The sequence below is a fragment of the Vombatus ursinus genome, unplaced genomic scaffold (assembly GCF_900497805.2).
Source record: "Vombatus ursinus unplaced genomic scaffold, bare-nosed wombat genome assembly UNPS02006874.1, whole genome shotgun sequence".
Taxonomy (NCBI): domain Eukaryota; kingdom Metazoa; phylum Chordata; class Mammalia; order Diprotodontia; family Vombatidae; genus Vombatus; species Vombatus ursinus.
In genome coordinates, this window is record NW_020946652.1 from 2,667,129 (window position 1) to 2,688,916 (window position 21,788).

Genomic DNA, 21,788 nt, shown 5'->3' on the forward strand with positions numbered 1-21,788 from the left:
ACAGACGAGGTGAAGACACAGCTAGGAAGTAGGAGATTCTGGTTTTGAATATTCCTGTTTTGTTTAAAAAGGAAACATGAGAGTGAGATTAGGGCCCATCACCTACAAGGTTTAGTTTTTATCATTTTAATGGATTTTTTTTTTAACAAAATGAAGTGATTTTCCCTTTGGGTTTGCCTCCCCTGGGTGGTCAACTAACAGAGAAACACCGAAGCTCCAGGATTACATAGATTAGAGGATCAGAATGCAAGATTTCTTACTGAGGGTAGGATATGAAAGAAGGTATGGAAATTACAAAAAATACATTTTAGTACAAAAATGTAGAATATCATAGAAGGTCTGAGTGCCTCATGATTTAAAAAAAATGAAAAAAAAAGAAAAACAATCTCAAAGTCCTTTTTTGTTTTGGGGGGTTTTTTTCCCCCAAGTGGCTGTGTCCTCTTTCTGTTACACATAGTCCTTTCCACTGGAGGGTGTGGTCTTCGGGTATGGGCGAGGAGTTGGGTAAGAGGTTGTTTTCTTGGGACAGGAGCAGCAAAGGAGCGCACCTCCCAGCAGGCACAGAGAAGCTGAGGCCCAGCCTATGAAGAGAGCCTGTCCAAACTCATACCTAAGAAGAAGCAAAGGAGTGGAAGAACAAAAAAAGAACAAGTCACGGGTCTTGGAGACAATAGAAACTAGTTGTCCATGTAAAATATGCCCATCTTCTGCCCTGCCAACCCCAAAGAGTAAACATTATATTCTTAAACCTGTTCCTTTGCAGCAGTCCCTGGGGGTGGGAAGTAATTATTGTTTGGGACCAGCAGACCTAATCCTTTTCCACAGTTCAAGTCATTCCTGCAAACCTTTCCAGGGTAATGGCCCAAACTTTTAGATGCTTCCTCAGAAACTTTCCTTCTGACTAAGACAAGGCTTTTAGAGGGCAAGTGGTAGGTGGGTAAGCCGTTGCCAGTCCCCAGGGCTTTTAAGAGCATCCTGTGAACTATTCTAATTCCTAGCAATAAAATCTCAGTTTCAGAAGGGACCTCAATGGCCACCCAGGCCAACCCCTGCCCTAGCAGGCAACTACCCAGTTTTTACTTGAAGGCATTCATGGGAAAACACCCCAAGGAAGCCTCTTCCACTTTAGGATGGCTCTGTTGTCAAGATGATTTTCCTGACGTCAAATCAAGACTTGCCTCTTCTCAACTTTACCCCATTACTCTGGGCTCTGCCCTTTTGAGCCAAGTAGAACAAAGGCAAAGTCTTTTCCACATGGCTGCCCTTCAAATTCCCGAAGGCAGCTATTGTGTCCTCTTCCCTTTCCTCTCTATTCGATGCTAAACATCCCCAGTTCCTTCAATAGATTCTCATATGGCATCGACTACAGGCCCTTACCTTCATCACCCTGATTGCCTCCTTGTGGAGATGCTCCTATTCATTGGTTTCTTTCCTAGACTTTGGCCCTCATAACTATACACCATAGATATTCTGGGCAGGGCAGAGAACAATGGCACCAGCATTTCTTTGTTTCTTGGAATAGTTCATTTTAACGTATCCATGCAGTTTTCCAAATAAATAAACCATTCTTTGTAGCCAAAGTGATCATGGACACAGGCTTCTGAAGTGTCATGTGAGGCCTGTATTTGGGAACGTTCCTCTTCAGAAGCTGCTACCCTGGCATGTTCTATAAGGCTAATGGGAGACATTCCATCCTAGCTGAGGTAGTGCAGGGTGGGAGTGAGCACACTGGATTTTGAAGTCAGTGGAGCTGGGTTGGAACCCCAGGTGTGCCCTTTGCTTCTTCTGGGGCATTGGCCAATGCTTTTCCCATTCTGGAGCTCAGTTTCCTCATTTATAAAATGAGAAGATTAGGTCACCACTCTGGTCCCTTCCAGCTCCTAACCTATACTATGCTTCAGCCTCTCTTGTAACCAGGTATTCTATAAATGTGCTTTTCTCTCTGATTTACCTTGTCTTCTAACTTCCATCCATTTTTCTCATAGCGCTTATAAACATTAAGTCCTTAATGTGCCATGTACCATGCTAAATGTAGCGTTGTTTATAGGTGAGGAGATTGAAGGAGTGGTGGTCTCAGCCCTCGGTCAAACAGTCAGAGCAAGGATTCTAGGCCCTGCCTGAATATTTGACCTCTGTGACTCAGTGTCGTTAGGCATTTTAACCTTCAAGAGTCAAGCTTATGCTGAGATCAAAGTTTTAAAACTCAAGAGACTATACTTAGCCACTGAACTGAGATTCACCCACAGAACCACAGGACTGAGAACCGGTGGGGATCTTCAACTAATCGCTCCTATCCCTGAAAAAGGGCCCCCAATGTCCCTGCCTTGCAAGCGATGGCTGGCCAGCCCACTGGAAGGGCTCCATAACGGGGGAGCCAGTGCAGACACTTTTAATAGTTAGGAAATTTGTCCTGACACCAAGCCTCCATTTGTTGTTTGGCAACCTCTGCCCACGGTTTGAGGTTCTGCTTTCTGGGGCCAAGCAGACCCAGGCATATCCCTCCTTTACTTGGCAGCTTTTTGGATACTATCCTAGAGACGAGGTCGGAGGAGGATAGAGTGCAGAGGTGGTCATCACTTCCTTTACTCCCTAAGGCCTCCCACGGAAGCCCAAGGCCACCATAGCTTCTAAGTCTGGGGGCAATATAACCCTGCTGTTCACATGGAGTTTGCAGTCCTCTAAAAATCATCATATCTTTTTTCCACACAAATTGTTAACTAAACATTTCTCTCTCCTGTGAAGCTGACCTTTTGAACCCAACTGAAAGACTTTACATTACTCCCTAGAATATTTCGTCTTAATGGAATCAGCCCAATGTTTTGGTTTGTTGAATTCTTTTTGGATTCTGCCTCTTCCTCCATTCCAGTCTAGACCCAAGTTGAACTGTTGGGAGTTCAGTATTTCTTCTCAATGTCAGACTGGGAATAGAGCTCTATCAGCCACCTCAGGGGTAATTACTATTTAACGTTTATCTCCCAAGGGATGCTAGTAATAATTAACAGCCAAAATGTTGTAAAAGCACAACAAACAATGCACTTCAAAGCTGAATGTGCTGGGACGACATTGTGATTGTCTGTTTTTATTAATGGTCTCCAACACCGGAGTAAGACAAATAGAAATCGTAATCTTTGGAACCCGGGCTAGGGAAGAGTTTTATACAACTGATTTTCTCCACTGAGAAAGCTTTTCATGTGTTCCTTTTAACATTTAATCGCAGGTCAAGTTACAAAGAGTCAGCCAGCAAGCTTGAAGAATTCATCTTCAAACTCTTAGTCGAAAATGTGGGGAGGCCCAACATTAGCTGGTGTCCATAGAACACTGAAAGACAAACCTCAGAAAACCATGACCTTGGTGAAAACATGAATGGCATTACCTAGAATTGACTGGGGTCATGGGGTCATAGAACTCTCGAGCAACTCTATTTCCATACCATGCTGTGGCAACCAAAACAGCCAGGCCTGTAGGAATTCACAAGGGGGAAAAATGGTTAATAAGGACAGAACTCTGAGGATGATAAACAGAAGCCCCACTCCACTTCCCAAAGGCCCATCCCCTTCATTCTATATCATCAGACATTAGGGAAATGGAGGTATGGAGGTGAAGTTCTTGATTCAAGGTCCCTTAAGGAGTTAATGATAAAATCAGCCAAAGTGCTTAAGTCTTTTTACATCGCCTGGTTGTAAATTCACATCAGTGATGGTGTCTAAGACATCTTTGAATACTGGCTTAATGACCTGAACTAGACTGAAAAGTAAGGCATACTTATATTCCAACTTGTAAAGCTGAATTAGATTAAACGCTAAAAATTCCTGATTGAAACCGGTCATTCTTGATTGTTTTTAAAATTCAGGCAAATAAGTATCTTTTCTTTCTAATCTCCTTTAAAAGGGTGAACACCTTTTTCTTTTGAATCAGTTTTGATCTAGTGTTAACTGTATGCCATATACACTGCTAGGCCCTAGAGGAGATGAAAGTTTAGATGAGATATTGTCCTGACTGGATGAACTTTACTGTATAGTATGAGGATAAGACAAAAATACCCCTAAATATAATACACATTATAACTTGACAAATATATTTTCAAGGTATAAATGTTAGGCTTTCCCTCTGGAAATACTCTGGGTTCCAAATGGTTCATTTTTATCTCCCCTAAAATCATGCATTGCCCTCACTTTCTGGCCATCAGATCTAAGTCATGATGCCTCCCTTCTAGCCATTATTCCCATCTCATTCCCACCTGAAACTTGGACTCTGCCCCTGGAACCACCTGGGCTCTGAGAAATGAGTGTTCATCTTATCTCAACTACAGTCAGACCTTAACCTGATTTCCACCAGCACAAGACTGGTACACTTCTCACTCAGGGTACACTTCTCACCATCTCCCCTTTGTACGTTCTTTCTCCATCAGAATGTAAGCTCCTTGAGGGCAGGGACTCTTTTGCTGATTGTATTTGTATCCTTAGTACTTAGCACAGTACCTTACACAGTTAGCCCATAATAAATGTTTTATTTATCCAAAAAGGTCTGAGGAGAAAGGGAAGTCATTACTGGTGGTGAAGGAAGGGGATCAGTGAGGGCTTCATACAGGATTGGGAATCTTTAAAGGATGAGTAGGAATTCAAGGAGTGAACAGAGGGAGAGTGCATTTCAAGCACATAGAACAATGTAAACAAAGGCATGGATGCCATGTGAATATAAGGCATGTCCTTGACATGGGTGAATGGGAGGGACAGAAAGTCATCCAGTTTCAGTGGATAGGAGGAGTATGAGATAAGACCAAAAAGAAGGCAGGATGGATGCACATAGTGGAGGCCCTAGAATGATGGAGAAGAGAGGGCTGAACTTTATCCATTGGGCAGTAAGAAGCCACTGAATACTTTTGAGCTGAGTAGTGACCTAACGAGATCTGTACGTTGGAGTGATTAATCATCCCTTGGTATGAAGGATAATGGATTGGAAAGGTGACAAGAAGACCACTGAGGAGATCCTGCTGTGACAGGAGGACAGAAAGGAAGAAGTAGAGAGGCAGAGATATTTAGGACAGTTAACCAAAGGAGCTTGGGAAATGACCAGCTCCTTTATCAGTAACAAAACAGAAGAGTCAAAACTAAAAAAAAAAAAAAAGCAGTAGATCTCCAGTGAATTGGAGTAAAGAAAATGGCCAAGTCAGAAGGAGGACCAGGTGGAGGGGAGTGTCCACTCACTGGCTTTGGGGATGAAGACGCCAATGGTGGGCATGGAAAGAGAGAGGACTTTCTGTTAAGTGGTGGTGAGGGCAAAAACTAGATGTTAGAAGTGAAATGGGAAAGAAAAAAGTGAAAGTGGTAAGAAGGCAGTCACAAAATTTGGCTGTTAGAGGATGGGAGCCAGAGGTCACTCCTGAGTGTTCTCTGCCTTACCCTCCTCCTTGCCTCAAATCCTTCAGATGTATTCCCCATTCGCGCCTAGTATGAAAAGGTGGCCTTTCTCCTTGGCACAGCAAACCCTTCCCCGTGCACAAGAGACCCCATTCCATGCCACTTGCTTTAGCAGATTTCCCTACTGTCTCTAATCTTCAATCCCTCCTTAACTGGGAATTCCTTCTCTGCTGCCTATGAACATACCCACATCTCTCCCATCCTTAAAACACTTTCACTTGATCTGAGCATCACTGCCCTTCATTAGCCATTTGACCATAAATCACTCACTTACACTCTCAGTTTACTGATGGGGAAAAAGGCATAGCAAGTCTCTCACTGAGTTGCCTCGAGGGCCAAATGAGATATTATGGATATACCACTAAAGCAATGCCAATACTTACACTCTGTTCCACCAAATTTTATCGTCTTCAAATATTTCACCATTATTCTCCATGAGTGTCAGTTTTCTAATGAGATGCAACATGCTGAGGGGCTCTGAACAGGAGAACTCCTGCTGTGTACTCTGAGCTGGATGGAGGAGTCCACCCTATATGATAATAGCTAGCTAGATAATAACACAGTGCTTTCAGGTTTGCAAAGCACTTTACAAATATTATCACATTTTATCCTCAGAACAACTCTGAGACATAGGTGCTGTTACTATCTGTGTTTTTTGTTGTTCAGTCAGATTCTCTGTGAGCCCACTTGGGGTTTTCTTGGCAAAGATACTGGAATAGTTTTCCATTTCCTTCTCCAGCTCATTTTACAGATGAAGAAACTGAGCAAACAAGGTGAAGTGACTTGCCCAGGATCACACAGCTAGTAAGTCTCTGAAGCCAGATCTGAACTGATGAAGATGAATCTTCCTGACTCCAGGTCCAGCACTCTATCCACTGTGCCACCTAGCTGTCTCTGTTTTACACATGAGGAAACTAAAGCACAGAGGTATTCAATGGTTTGCCGAGGGTCACACAGTTATTACGTATCTAAGGAAGGATTCAAACTCAGGTCTTCTTGAGTCCAAGCCCATCATTCTATCCATTCTGGGCTGTCTCTAAAGCACTTATAAAGCTTTGAAGGAAGCCAGGGATTTAAGGGAGTAGAGGTTGGAGCAGGGCGAGATGTGCATTCTGTGTGTGATAAATAGCCTGAGCAAAGCCATGGAGGTGGGAGATGGTATGCCAAGCCCAGGGATCAGCAAACAGAACAGATTACCTGCCATGCAGATTGTTTGAAGGGGAAGAGTGTACAGGATGTCAGAAAGTGAGGCTGGAGGCCACTTTCGGAGGGCATGTTCTTACCTGCCACAAGGAAGATGATACCCCCAAAGACAGCCATCCGCATCTTCTGCACCTCATCATCTTCCATGCACTTCATGCATTTCATGCCCACAGTTGCCACAAAGATGGCGATCAGTCCCACGATGATTCCAATGACCATCAAGGCTCGGGTAGCCTGAAGAGTACCTGAAAAGAGCAAGGGCAAAGCCTTCGGTGTTGGGGGCCAGGGTGAAGGGGAGAAGTAAACCTGGGATCAACCTGAAAAGTAACAGAAAGGCTAACAGTGGCAGTTGAGTGAAAGCTAATCCCTCCTTAATGGCTCCTCCAAGCTTCCCTGAGCTCAGGAATCAGAACAAGATATGGCGCGATTAACAAGAAATCATTGTCATGATTAGAACCTATAATTTAGCTTTGTATTGGGCAACTGTGTGATGCCCATTAATCATCCTTGGCAACAAGCTCGTGAGAAAAGCAGAGCTCCCAAAGGAACATGACGAATAGTAAGAGGTGAGAGTCACAAAGTGCTTTAAGGCTTGCAGCTTGGAGTAAATAACATTTATCCCCTGAGTGAGGAGGGGGTAGAGGTGAGCTCTCCTGGCTAGATTTGGGCAGCATGATGCAATGGTAGGAGGGCCAGCTTTGGAACAGGGAACACCCAGTTTCCGGCTCACCCTCGGATACCAGCCCTGTGATGCTAAGCAAGTCACTCAACATCTCCAAGACTCAGTTTCTTCATCTGTAAGATGGGAATAATAGTGACACCTACCTTACAAGGTTGTTGTGAGGATCAAATGAAGTATATAGAAAGCCCATTGTTACTTTTAATCTAAAATGGAGTGTATTTTTTTTTAAATACAGGCTTAGAACCTCCATCTTTTTTAAAAGTTACTATAAGAGAAAAAGCCACAGACCAAAGCCATGCCCTACATGCAATTTCCAGGGTGAAGCTTCCCTGGGTTTCATTCCCTTCCAGTAACCCTGTTTCTGATCCAGGAATGATGTTTGCTCAGGTTGCTAAGTGATGCCTGTCATGCATGTCGAGTGATGCCAAGTGGTGCCAACCTTTTGGAGACTCTGGCTAATTTACATCATTGGAGCCGAAGCAACCTCACAGTTAGGGAGGGTTGGACAGGGGCTAAATCAGCGATTGGCAAAAGCTGCCACTGCTGGGAAGAATAGAGACAGCTTCATCCTTGTCTAAAGGCCAAGAAGGAGCTTCCCTGCCTCAGTTACTGACTTAGCAAAAAGACCAATCAACTGATCTGTCATGAAAAGTCAAAGGAAAAGCCTTCTCCCAGTACGGAGGGAGGACGAGTTGGACTCACTTGGGCCGCCAGTAATTCCAGCCCTTAGCTTCTCATCTGCACAGCTGGGATGTCACACCAGACCTATCTGGAAGCAGAAGTGATGGTCTAAGCATTGCTGCATGGCGTCTTCCAGTTCACAGTCTGAATTACTTTTGTTGGTGAGTGGGATGGCTAAGACCCACATTGATGAGATTACAGAACCAATAAAACAAGGGAGTCCTGTAGTCAGACATCTTCCACAGCTAGCCAGGAAATGAACTGGGCCAGCCTCCTCCTCCTCCTCCTCCTCCTCCTTTAGCCTTGGGAATTTCTGATTCAGATCATAAGGAACAGAACTGGACCTAGGATAGGAGCAGTTGAGACTGTCCCAGGCTGCTACACTGTGGGAGGGTATTAAGGCTTCATATCTCCACTCATGCTCCTCCACAGGCCTGTGTTGCATAGGACAACTGTCCTCGGCCCCTTGAACGACCACATCTGAGACTGAGCTGGCCTCTCTACCACGATTCCAATATTGCTTTCCTCTCCCTCCCCCGCCACTCTTCCCACCCAACTCAACTGAATTTGCTGAGCCAAGAACCCCAAACTACCACTGTGCTAATAATGCCTCACATTCTTTTTTTCTTCAAAATAAAAAGTCTCCCCCCGACCATTAACAAATGTTTATTTTATCTCCTTTCTATTACCTTCTCTACTGTAAAAAAGAAAAAATAAAATGTAATAACATGCCTCATTTTCCACATGTACACACACACTCTTTCTCTCTTTTTCTGTCTGTCTGTCTGTGTCTCTCGGTTTATTACAGGAGCTGTTTTGATGCTACATATCACCAGCAACTCCCTTTCAGCAAGGCCAAGGCTGCTTTCCTGCCCTGCCTTGTGAAATACTTTTGAAACCCAGCTAATTATCTGTGTTGACCCAATAGGAAACCCAACATACAAGTCCCAGTGACATTTGTTGGTATGACCAGGGCAAGGCAGACATGCTGTTATTGGAGCATGGGCTTGGCAGGTGTCGATATCGCTGCTGTCATTTTCAGAGAGTGCCTTCCATGGAATCCAACCATGTCAACATCTCCAGACTGAAACAAGGGCAGGAAAGTCCCTGTAATCCCACTTCCAAGTCAGCATGTGGCTAGAATGCCGCTTTGGGGTTTGGGGACATAAACTGGGCTATGTATCTTAATCGAAGGTCCCTGGCCTGAGTTACTTCAACACCAAATCAAAAGAAAATCATCATTAGGGAAAAGCCAATTTCAAGCTGCAGAGCTCTGTGGCCATATATGGATTCTGATTTTTTTTTTTTCAAATCCAACATCCATATGTGACACAAAGTAGGCACTTGCCATAATCATCTCACTGTTGCTGGAGTCTTTTCACACAAGGACTATAATTCTAGACTTGAGTCAGTGAAGACCTACTAATTTCATCAGGACCACACCTCCCTGCCTCCCCATGGTGTTAAGATTGATTCCCATCTCTTCCCATCACCCTGAAGACATGACTCCACAAGGACAAGCATGGTGGAAAGGCACTCATGGGACACATTTCTGGAAGCTGCTACTTAAGTCTGGATGCTTAGAGAAAAAAGATAGAAAGATAATATGGGGCATTTGGGATCACACATTATCTTCATGGCTGGCAAATTGAGAAAGGAGTGGAGGGCTTTTCCCGGACAATTCTTTAAAAATCTACCAAATGAAGCAAAATTTGGACTTGATAAAAGAGGGGAGACATTAAAAATCCATTTAAAATGAAAACAATAGGCCTTTTTAGATTGGAAATTTTAAAATCTTCTAAACTGACTCTTCAGGGATTATGCCCCCCCCTTTTTTTTCTGTTTTATTCTGTAAGAAAGGTTTTACAGCCTACCCCCTCAGGGTAGGACCTTATGGAAGACTTCAATGGATCCTGAAGAACTTCCGGAAATCTGCTTTATGGCATTAAAGCCAAGGCTCCTTCTGGTTCCTTTGTTTGATCAGGGCTATTCTTAAGTTCATCTGTGATCCTCTGTGTGTCTGGACTTCAACCAGCAGTATAGCTCCCAAGCTATCCATGCCTTCTCATCTCATGTCACTTTTGTTCAGGGGTAGGGAATCTGTGGCCTGGAAGCCACATGTGGCTGTCTAGGTCCTCAAGGGTGGCCGTTTGACTGAAAGTGAAGTTTGGATTCAGTCAAAGGGCCACCCTTGAGGACCTAGAGGGCCACAGGTTCCCCACCCCTGCTCTTGTCCATCTTGCAACAAAGACGACTGAGCCATCTTGGTCTGGTACCCTACCTAGCCCTAGGTAGTGTTGAGTTCTACTTCAATAATATTGAAGTCTTACCTAGAAGATCAGCTGAAGTCACAGTCAACCTGAAAGTAGAGGAAAACCACTTCCCTATAGAAGTAGAAATCATTTTCTTAAGTAAGCCAACTTTCCTATAAAGGAAGTCTTGGAGCAGAGACAGTTATTGTTCAGGTTAGGGAGAGGTTCTTGAACTAGGCGACCCAAGCCGGAGGGGAAAATGAATATTATATTATAGTAAACATTACAATATTTTTTTCTTCTGGAGCTCAGTCATGTAAATGCCAAACTTTGCCTCTCGGGCCTAAGGTTTCTTCATGACCTGAGGAAAGCCCAAAGGAAACTCTAGAAGACTGTTTCTTGTCCCTGTGCTAGTTAATAACCACTGGCTGTGGGTAGAATAGTGATGGTGACTCTTAGAAGGAAGTACATTCCCACGGAGTATTGGAGCATTACTAATTTTTATTTTCATTATCACAGACTACTTCCTTGATATTTTATAACCAAGGGGTGGCTTCACCGATGAAAGGAATCTCAGAAACAATCTATTCCATCCTGTGGCTTCTAGACTAATATTTATTTCATAAGAAATTTCGCATTTAAAGGACAATTCATTCCAACAAATACTTGTTAAGCTCTATTAAATGTGCAGCACAATGCCAAGCCTAGAATGCAAAGATTAAAAAAAGAAAAAAAAAAGACCTAAGCCCTGCCCTAGGGAGTGGTTGGGTAGGACAGTGGAACAGAGCACTGGGCCTGGAGTCAGGAAAACCTGAGTTCAAATCTGGCCTCAGACAATATCAAGGCAAACTAGGTAGCACAGAGTTTAATCCCTAGCCTGGTATACGGTAAGTCCTTAAGTAAATGTTGATTGATTGGAGAGTGAACAGCACCAGCCTCATTGCGTAGGTGAGAAATCTGAGGCCTAAAGAAGGGAGATGATGTGTCCAAGGTCACACAGCTCAGAAGAGAACCAGGCCTCTCAACTCTCAATCCCACGCCTGTTCCATAGTGAAACACCACAATGACATCGACTTCTCAGGAAAGACATGCCACAACAGTCCTTAAGGAATCCTTTCTATGACTTCAGTTGCACAGACCTTGGCTAAACAAGATCAAAGTCCCTGGCCTTTAGACATGTCTGTCATCCATGACCTATTTGTCTGTCACGGACAGCTTTCTCCCCTTCTTCAAACGAAAGAACAACCCATCCGGCCCAAACCAAACGAGGTTTGGTTGGGTTTGGGAGTGACATCTGAATCTGCTCCCCCGAAGTCATCAGAACTCCAGGCCTCCTCTTGGTCATGCTTCTTCCCCCTGGCATCCATCCCTGTATGAGTATGGAAGCTAGCTAGTTTCTACCCAACAGCCCTTATGCCTGAGCTCCAGCACCATTTCCCCGTAACTGCCCCCTCCCCCAATTCTTGCCTCCTTAGCAAGGCAGCTGGTGGTACAGCAGATAGAGCTCTGGGCCTAGATCAGAAAGACCCGAATCCAAAACTATCCTCAGATACTAGCCAGGGGATCCTGGCCATATTACTTAACCTTTATTTGCCTCAGTTTCCTCATATGTGAAATGGGGAGAACAATAGCACCTTCCTCCCAGTACTGCTGTGAGGATAAGATGAGATATTTGTAAAGCACTTTGCAAACCTTAAAGAGCTATAAGGTCTAGCTATTAATATTAAAATTATTATTACTATTGGTACTTCCCTGCTTTAAACCCTCTCCAGGTTTTCCACCTCTCACTAACTGCAGAGCCCTGAAGCGGACACAGCACATTGATTAGGAACATTAGCCTTATCTGGTCCTCCCCCCCACCCCAAGAGAAACAGTCAGAGACTGGCCAGATAGGCTGGAGCCCTCACAGTTCTATCCAGGGCATTCAGAAATGGCAGTTGTCTTTGGAATCTCCCTCCCTTCCTTGCCATGAGTAATGCTCTTCCAGATATGGCCACACAGGCACAGTCAGCAAACCCACTTGGGATTGTTCAGAGAACTTTTGGTCTGCCGTGGATCACAACTAGAAACCTCATGAAGATGACGAATTTTAGTCCATGACCATGGATACTGTATAAATTGTGTTTGCACATAGTTGTTTGTGTGTTGTGAGTGCCTAGAGAACAGGGATTGTTTCTGTCTTTCTTTGTATCCCAGGGCTTTGCATTAAATACTTACTGCCTTGACTTCACCTTCTCCCCCAACTCATTAGTCTCTTAAAAACTCCATAATCCAGTTTGAGGAATAAGACACAAAGAAATTAAATAGACATTTATTAATTATCAACTAAGTGCGGGGAATTCTGTTACATGTCTGGAACACAAGAACAAAATTGAAATATTCCCTGCCCTCATGGAATTGATATGGCAGGAGGGGTACAGAGTGGCATAGGTACTGACAAATAGAATCCAATGTAGGAGGAGAAAGGAAGAAATCCAAGCCAAGCATCCTACAGACTTTGAGGAGGGAATGATGGCTCACAGACAGAGAGCTTCGAAATCAGAGGTCACACACCCAGTCCTAAGTGGCCAAACTGAGGGCCAGAGAACTTAGATGATTTTGTCCAAATCATGCAGTAAGTAAGCATTAATAATAAAAACTAACATTTCCATAGCATTCTAAGGTGTACAGAACATTTTACATGTTATTTCTTTCAAGAGCTAGAACATGAACTCGGGTCCTTTGATTTCCAAACATAGTGCTCTTTCTTAGTTATTTTAAACTGGGTCTGCCATCTTGTTTAAATGTAAGTAAAGTGCTAGAAAGGGAAGGCAAGGGTATGCTGTGCTAGTTATAGTCAAATATTTGCAAAGCAGTCTCCTAGAAGAAGGATTCAACTTGTGTTTACTCGATCCTACAGGACAGAGCGATGGGTGGAAGCTAAAAAGAGGGTCATGTTTGTTCCACATAAAACTTCCTAATGATGCACTCTACCTTAGCACGTTGTAGGTTCCCTATTATTGGAAGCTCTGGAGCAGAGGGTGGGCAATGGACAATCATCAGGGTTACTGATGAGGGGCTTAATGTGGAAGGACCCTTTGGACAAAATGATGGCCAAGGTCTTTACAGCTCTGAGATCCCTAATGAAGTGTTGGTGTCCCTAGATTCCTAAGATTTTCTTGAGGGCAAAGGCCAAATTCTTAGCAATTTTCAATGTTTTCTGAACAGGAAACAGAATCTTCCAAATCCTTCCACTATGTCCTCTATTCAACTGATTGTCAGAAGGATTTTGGACTTCCCTGTTTGAAAGGAAGTAGACTTTCATGAATGGCCTCCCATTCTCTGATTGGGGACATGTCATCCTGCTCTATCCACTGGGCTCTGGTTGCTCTGAGAGAGCCCTTCCCAAGGCCATTTGCTAGGGTTAGAAAGGCCTAGGGTGTGAGCTTCAGGACTGATATCTGGCACAGCTTTTAATTCATTGGCCTTGACCATTGTCAAAAGAGAAAACTTCAAGACTAAAGAAATTGGCTGAAAACTTCTAAAAAGTGCTATTTAAGAAAAGGTGAGTAGAAAATAGGCTGTAAGTTGGGGGGGGGCAAATGACACAAATCTTTTTTTTTCTTTGCAAGGCAATTGGGGTTAAGTGACTTGCCCAGGGTCACACAGCAAGTAAGTGTCGTGTATCTGAGGCTGGATTTGAACTTATATCCTCCTGACTTCAAGGCCAGAGCTCTATCCACTGCACCACCTAGCTGCCCCTCACAAATCTTTTTAAACCTGGGCTGTGTAAAGCCTTCCAGTGAAGGAATGAAATTTTATGTCAAGGGCCTCAGGGTCTAGATTTTTTCTTTAGAAAAACAAAACAAAACAAAACAAAGTTCTAATTAACTTTTTTAAATGTGTAAGTAATGAATCATGGATCAGAATTAAAACTCTGGCCATATGTGGTCCCGGACAGAGAATATTCTCTCCCTGTCCCCACCCTGTTTTAGGTGCCAGAACATGGTGGCATAAAAGATAAGATTTAAACAGAGACTTCAGTCATTCCAAGATTTATAATTCCATCAGAAATTTTAAGTTGGGAATTTACACTAGATATGAAAATGTAATGGCCCACCTTCATTATGGGTTTAAATTATCCAGTGAATTCCACAGATGAAGCCCCTTTAAAAGTTAAAGGCACAGCAAAAAGATGGGCAGAGAGGAAATTGGTTGGATATTTTTCTTTGGAGATTATCCCTAGGGAAGAGTATTTCGAAAAAAAGTGCAGGGAGGGGGGCAGCAGAAATGGACCTTCTAGAGAGTTCATTAGTCTTGTCTTAATTCTAGGACAGTGTTCTTCAGTTTGTCATGGGATCAGCCATTTAGTAGTGGGCCTCAGTTTCCTCATTCAGTTCAAAACGTCATAGATAAGAGGGAGAGCAATCCAAAGAGTACAAATAGAACTGCTAAAAGCCTTCAGGCCAGTCCATATATAGGTGGGCTAAAGGTACTAGGAATATTCAACTTGAATACAGGAAGACTTGGGGAAGGGTTGGAAAATAGAATTGGTGATAGCTTTCTTCAAAGACTTGAAAGGTGATTTAGGGAAGAGAGCAATTACAGTCTTGACCTCGATGGGCGGAAAGTGGAACAATGGGGAGTTGGGTGTTGGTTTCAAAGAGGCAAATTTAGGTTTAAAGACAAGGTAGGGGACTACTTTCCAATGATTAGAACAATTTCAAAATAGAGTGAGCCACTTGAGAGACAGTGAGTTCTCCTTCCAGGAAGGCATTTAAGCTAAGCATAAATGGCCATTGCATAAGACACAACAGGATTCTTTTCCAGTCTGGGTTGAATTAGGTGGTATCAAAGTTTCCTGCTACTCTGAGATTCCATGATCATAGGATTTAGAACCAAAAAAGGATCTTAAGAGTAAATCTAGTCTCCCCTGTCCCCACTTAACAGATGGAAAACAAAAAATGAAACAAACAAACAAACAAAAAAAAAACAAAACACCCTGAAAATCAGAGAAGTTAAATGCATTCATTCAGTTTAGACAAGAGCTTAGAGCCAGGATTCAGAACTATGACTCTCTAACTCACATGCCCATTTATTGTTCTTTAAAGTTAAGAGATAACTCTGAGAATACAAACTTTCATTTTTCAAATTGTACCGTATTTACTTATTATCATCTTTTTACTCAATAGAAGCTTCCTGAGGGCAGAAGCTATTTTATTTTTGTCTTCATGTTCTGAGAACCTAACAATAATGACTTATTTTACCACAGATGAGGAAAGTGAGAAAGGGATTCATAGGTTCTTAATAAAAGTCTTTGGAATGGACTCAATCTTCCTAATCATTGGGCACAGTTGCCCTAGAGAAGCCTGGCTGGCATCTGCCCAAACTCTGCTATGTTTCTCACAGGTCAACTCTGTAGACGTCACAGGAAGTCAGCTTCAGAGTCCTATTGATCTGACCTGCATTTGAACTAATGATCTCAAGGCTGAAGACAAACAGAATCAGTTCTTTGTACCCTTAACCTAAAGACAGATTTGTTGTGGTGGTGGTTAGTTTTTAAAAAAGAAGCAAAGGTCGTAAAAGACCTAGCAGTTAGAAGAAAAATAATAATTAGGCAAGACTTAAATACTCCTACAAGTACAGAAAGATGAGCACAGAAGTGGCCAAGATCAAACCAGGAGTTTCAACTCTGAGGACACAGGAAGACAGAGCTAAATATGAACGTGCAGTGGATGGCACCAGCTTTTGTACAATATCCAAGTTCAAGTCAAAATTAGAGGAAGTGCTTTCTTCCTCTTGAGAAAGCCAAGTTGCCCATCACAAATGGGGCTTCATACAACCCAAAACCTTACATGGGGTGATACTGGTTTCCTGAGAGTTACTTTTACCAAAGTCTATAGATCACATGACTCAAGAATGATCAAGAACATTGTGGTCCCCTTGGTAGAAGGGGCCATGTCCAAGTGGGAGGGGAATTCTTCCAGGAAGTCAGTGAGTGCCTAAAATGGAGGAGGGAGGAAGTGGGAGGGCAAACCGTTTTTCAGGAAGTCTAAAATCCAATTTGCCAACAGTTGTAATTTCACTGATCCAGGTTACTTCCTTCAATGGGGCAGATCTTAATGATCCATGACTGAAACTAATATTTTTACATGGTACACAATCATGCCTACTGCCCACTCAATGAATCTAGAATAGAATCTGTTCAAGGAACTCCTGATGTGGGAAATCCCTCCCCCAACACACACAGGGAGCAACCCATCCAGGACTGAGGAGATTAATCTTCGGGAGTTGCTTGAGATGCCCAGAGGCTCAGTGACTTATTCAGGACGGGAGATCTGAATCTAGGTCTTTCTGATACCAAGGCCAGCCCTCCATCCACTTTGCTATGCCACTCTCTTCTGCCTCTTTCTCCACTTACCCTTTTCCTATCTAGAGACAGATAAAGCGGCTTCTTCTCAATTAGGTCTGTTTCCTCTCCTTCATCTCTTCTTCCACCTCAGAGGCTACACAAACCTTGCTACTTTTTCTTTGTTCCAAACATGGTAATTAGTGATGACAGATCTCTTTATCAAATAGCTCTGGCCTGAAAACTGAGACTTGAAGCCTCGGATGGCACATTGGAGTTAGAAGAACCTAAGCTCTGATCCTGTCCCTCCCATTTCCTACCTGTGTGCTCTTGTGCATCTTACTTAAACTCTCTGGGCCTCAGTTTCCCTAGGGTATGGGCCTAGATAAATATTAGGATTCCTTCCAGATCTGAATCTGTGATCCTATGACAACTTAGCATTTAGATGTGAACCTTCCATCCACTTTTCAATCAATAATTCAGAATATAGTCTAGAAGAATCTGTTTTCCCTGAGCTGCTTTGAAAGATGAACTAGGAAAACTACTGGTCAGACCATGATTGGACCTGATGTCATGGTAAGAAGGTGCTTCTGGAAAACCATACCTCCCACACCAATGTGCTTTAAACACACCCACTCACGCACATCCACAAAGAACAAGCTAGACCCAAAGAGGAAGCTTCCTATTAAATAGGCCAACATGGAGGCTCACAACCCAAGGCAGGGCTGGAAATAAGGAAATGGGGAAGGAACGGTTAATGGACCTTCTTAACTGGAGAAATATTGGTTTGAAACTTTGCTGTTAAGTGAGCATTGATCTAACAAAAGAACCCTGTTTCTCCAATCCCAAAGAATTAAGATGTTCCATGGCTTGGAAAAATCAATCAATTAATGTATTTATTAAACACCTACTCTGTAGCCAGGCTCTGTGTCACATACTTTCCCTCCCGGGCTCCATAGAAATCCCTACCTTTTCCAATAGGGCGGAAATGTCTACTGGGCAACAGACAGGGCTCTGAAATTGGGAGTTTATCTTGGCCTTAATTACAAAATACTAGATTCGGCAGCATTGGCAAGGCAAGGCAAGGAACCAGGTGATACTGTTAAAGAAAAAGGCAAATCTACCTTCATACATTACCCAGCACAGGTGACCCTTTTCTTTATCTGTGTCTCAGACACAGTGGAGTCTCAGAGCACCAATTCCTCCGAAGAGATTTTCTGTTCAAAGCATCATGAGTTCTAAGGGCCCCACTAAAACCAACAGTGACTACTTTACTCCCGACTCGCTTTCTTTCTTCCTCTTAATGAAGATAATATAAGAGATACTGACATAGGGTGATGTACCAGCATGAAATTCTGGTGAGGAGCATTGAAAATGTCCTCCATTCTAGCTTGACTCCCAACCTTGGAGTTAGTGAGGACTGTCTCCATCCTGAGTAATAGCAAAAAACGCCTTCTCCCATTCAGGAAAGCTACAGCCTCGAGGCCTTCACATCTTGTGGAAGAATCAGCCTACACTTGACCCCACTTCATCAGGAACTCAGCCAGTTGTTCATGGGGAGATGGTCCTCTTTCTTTCTAGATATTAGGAACCTATACCCACATTCCCCATTGAATCATGGAAACATAGTTATCTGTGGCCGTAGATGATGGTTGCAGTCCCAGGTAAAGGAACTTAGCGACAGGGATTCTTGTTTTTAGCAAATGACATCAGACACTTCATGCCAAAGAAGGGACAAAGGGAAGAAGGCCTTGGGAACTAGGAGGCTCTCTTCCCTTGGAATCAGTTTCCAAATTAAAGAGTCTTCTGTGTACCATGCCCAATGCCTGGTAATAGCCAAAATCTTATCCTGGGGAAAAAGAAAACAGTCAATCAAAAATAGGGAACCAAGAAGGAGAGGAAAAGATGAACTCACTTAAGTCTCCACAGCTTTCTACCTTTTCATAACATCTATTAAGAAGCATAACTGGAAACTCAAAAGTTTATTCAGAAAGATGTTAGCTTTCCCCAAATTCAGGAGCCAGAAGGCTCTGTAGAGAACAATTTAATCTTCTCATTCTACAAATGGGGAAAATAGGACTGGGGAGAGGGGGCAAGAATTGGCCCAGGGTTACATAGCTAGCCAGGCTAGAGAGGTAGGGCTAGACTCCTGAATTCTGGTCCTGAGATTTTCCCTGCTGCACCTTGCTGCCTACAATGCCCTGGGGTATCATTATTTGGGAGCTAAGGCCAACACCTAACACCACAACTCAGTTAAAACTTAAATGAAATCCACTTACAGCAGGGATCCTTAACTTAGAGGCTGTGAAATTGTTTTAGAAGTTATATTGATAACTCTAATGTAATTCATTTCCTTTCAATCATCTGTATTTTAAGTCTTTAAAAACATTCTGAGAATGGATCGATTACACACACACACACACACACACACACACACACACACACAGCTAATTGTCCCTGCTTTTGAAAACTTACTTGTTAAGTTAAGAGGAAAGCTTAAGAAAACAGACACGTCAAATGAGGAACAGGTGCCTCCAGAAAGACCGGCTAGGATGAATCAGAAAACACCTGTCCGCTGGCGTTTGAAAAAAGCAGACACTCATTACCCCGCTCTTTAGTCTCAGAGACCAAAAGAGCCAGTTCTCACGTATCTGTGGGAATCTAAATGCCAGGCTGTGCACTGCCAGGCAGGGCCAAAGTATAATTACTGAAGCTCTAGACTGCTGACGAGCGCTTGGGAAAATCAAAGGCAAAGACCCAAAGGAGACAAGAAAAGCAGACAGCATCCATAGGATGGAGACTTGACTGTCCTGGGAGGAGGATCTAGCGTAGGACAAAAGCCCCCATCGGGAAGATGCCCACATCACATTTGCAGATGTGTTCCTCAGCTTAGTGGCTGCATCTGTGTTCTGATAATTGGCAATTTACACACTTGGTAAGGTTTGCAAAGTAATATGTATGTATGTATGTATGTATGTATACACACTGTTGTCTGTCCTTCGTTCTGGAAGAAGACCAATGACAACAGGAGAGTAATGTCTTGACTTGCAAGTGAGATGAATTTTATGTGTGTGTGTGTATACACACACCACACATATACACATACATATACATACACACATATCATCATCTGAAACTGTATATTTCAGTGGAAAGCACACTGACTCTGAAGACCCAGGTTCAAATCCCACTGCTCACATTAGCTTTGGGACCATGATGGCCAGGCTACTTCCCTTCTCTGTTTCCTCTTTTTTATAAAGGAGTAGTTCCCTTTGGAGGAGTCCGCATGAGCAAACCCTGGGAGGAAGGTGCTCTTAGTACTTCCATTTGTCAATGAAGAAACTCCAGCTCAGTGAGGTGGCAGGACTTCCCCAGGATCACAGTTCTAATAATTGTCTGAAGGAGAATTTGAACCCAGAGCTTCCTGAATTCCATCTCACCAAACCATGAAAGTTGCTCCTTTTCAGGAGGCGAAGGGTAGTGACACAGTCAATCCTGTTAAAATGAGGGAGGCTTCATTACCAGGAGAGGCTTCCAGTGCCTACGAAACACTAAGCCAGTACAACTCGAGAAGCCTGGTGGAGGCAGCCCTCAGGACAGAGTGGGTGGGCAGAGCAGCCCCTGGCTGTTTATGGAGCACAATATCTAAGGAACCTTTCTTCAGGTGCATACAGGGACCATTACACAGCTCCTATAAAATTGGGCTGGTGGCTCAACGGAATCCTCGGGCAATGACTCAGAGCTACTGAAGGCTGTGGAAATTTCAGGACTGACATAAAGGCACCAACCAGAGGTGCCTGAACTCCTTCCTTCGCCATTCACCTCTTTGAGGAAAGAGAAAGAGAAGAGTTCGTCCAGCAAACCAAAAACCCCTTCGGCAGGAGACCCTGGGAGAATCCAAACCTGATTTACACTCTCCAGAGGGGAGTCCACAACTCCCCCTTCCCCAATCAACTCTGCAAACTAGATGTCTCCACTTCCTAAACACCCCTTTGGAGTGAAAGGGGAGAACTTGGTGTGGACACAGGAAATGTATTGGAATTGGTTGAAAAACGGAAGTCCCCTCCGCAGGAGCTATTGTTTCCGAAAGCAATGGAGCTCCCTTAAACCAAGGTGGAAAGTTCTTTGGCCAGCCCCTTCCCCTCCCCGTATTCCATTGTGACCCGGGGCCTCCAGGTGGGGACCCAGAGCTCGCCCTTAAAGCTAACCTGAATTCCACCTGAAACATCTTGCCAGGTGCGTCCGATCCCTTTTACCTTAGCAAAGAAGAGATACCTGGAGTCAAGGGGGTAGCGAAAACGCTACCCGCCCGAGCCCAGAGACGCCAGAAGGGAAGACAAAGACAAAATGTAGAGCGCACCCCCGGAAATCTCCAACCCTTCCAGAGGCAGTCACTCACAGACAAACATCTGTGTGAGGCTCGAGGGCTGCAAGGGACCTTGGATCTCCCACTGCGGTCCAATCCCCTCCTTTTGTAGATGGGGAAACTGAGGCGCAGTCAAGCAAAACAAAACAAATCTCTAGGCACCTACTATGTTCCAGCTAGAGCTTAACTGGTGGCCAGAGTCGACTGTGGGGAACTCGGAAATGCCGCCGCACTCCCACCCTACCCCCACCCCACCCCCACCCCGTCCGCTTTTCTCTAGGCCATCTCTCCTGCCTGGACTGAAACTTGGCCCTCCCCGTGCTTCCCAAACACAGCCCCCGCCGGCAACAAAGGCGGCCGCGCGTCTGCTGGAGGCCGCCGGGGCAGAGGGAGCCCCGATCGCCCCGATCGCCCCGCGCGCCTCCCCAGCTCCCCGTCGGCACGTGCAGCCCAGCCCCGCACTCACTGCTCAGGTTCAGCAGCGAGTCGAACACCTTGCACTGGATCTGGCCCGTGCTCTGGGACACGCACGACATCCACAGGCCCTCGTAGATGGCCTGGGCCGTCACGATGTTGTCCCCCGCGTACGACGAGATCTTCCACTGGGGCAAGGCGGTGCTCACTATGGTCCCGATCCAGCCCAGGAAGGCCAGGATGAAGCCCAGCAGCTGCAGCCCCGCGTTGGCCATGCCGGCGGCCGCCCCTCGCTGCCTGGCTCGCTCCCGGGCTCTGGACTCCTGCCCCGCAGCGGCGGGCTACCTCCCCGTCGGGCCTGGGGCCGAAGGAAGGCGGTGGGGATGCGAGGAAGTCCTCGGGGCTGTCGCTGCGTGAGCTCTGCCGGGCCTCGCTGGGCTTGCTC

General features: G+C 44.5%; 1 protein-coding gene across 1 annotated transcript; it reads right to left on the bottom strand.

Annotated features, from left to right (window-relative positions):
- Positions 1 to 413: 413 nt before the first annotated feature.
- Positions 414 to 21,722, bottom strand: CLDN1 (claudin 1). The gene is made up of 4 exons (XM_027848784.1): positions 21,396 to 21,722; positions 6,701 to 6,865; positions 3,374 to 3,458; positions 414 to 610 (listed from the first exon to the last, which is right to left on the bottom strand). Exons 1-4 carry the CDS (start codon positions 21,616 to 21,618, stop codon positions 448 to 450), a joined length of 636 nt encoding a protein of 211 aa, XP_027704585.1. The 5' UTR covers positions 21,619 to 21,722; the 3' UTR covers positions 414 to 447.
- Positions 21,723 to 21,788: the final 66 nt, after the last annotated feature.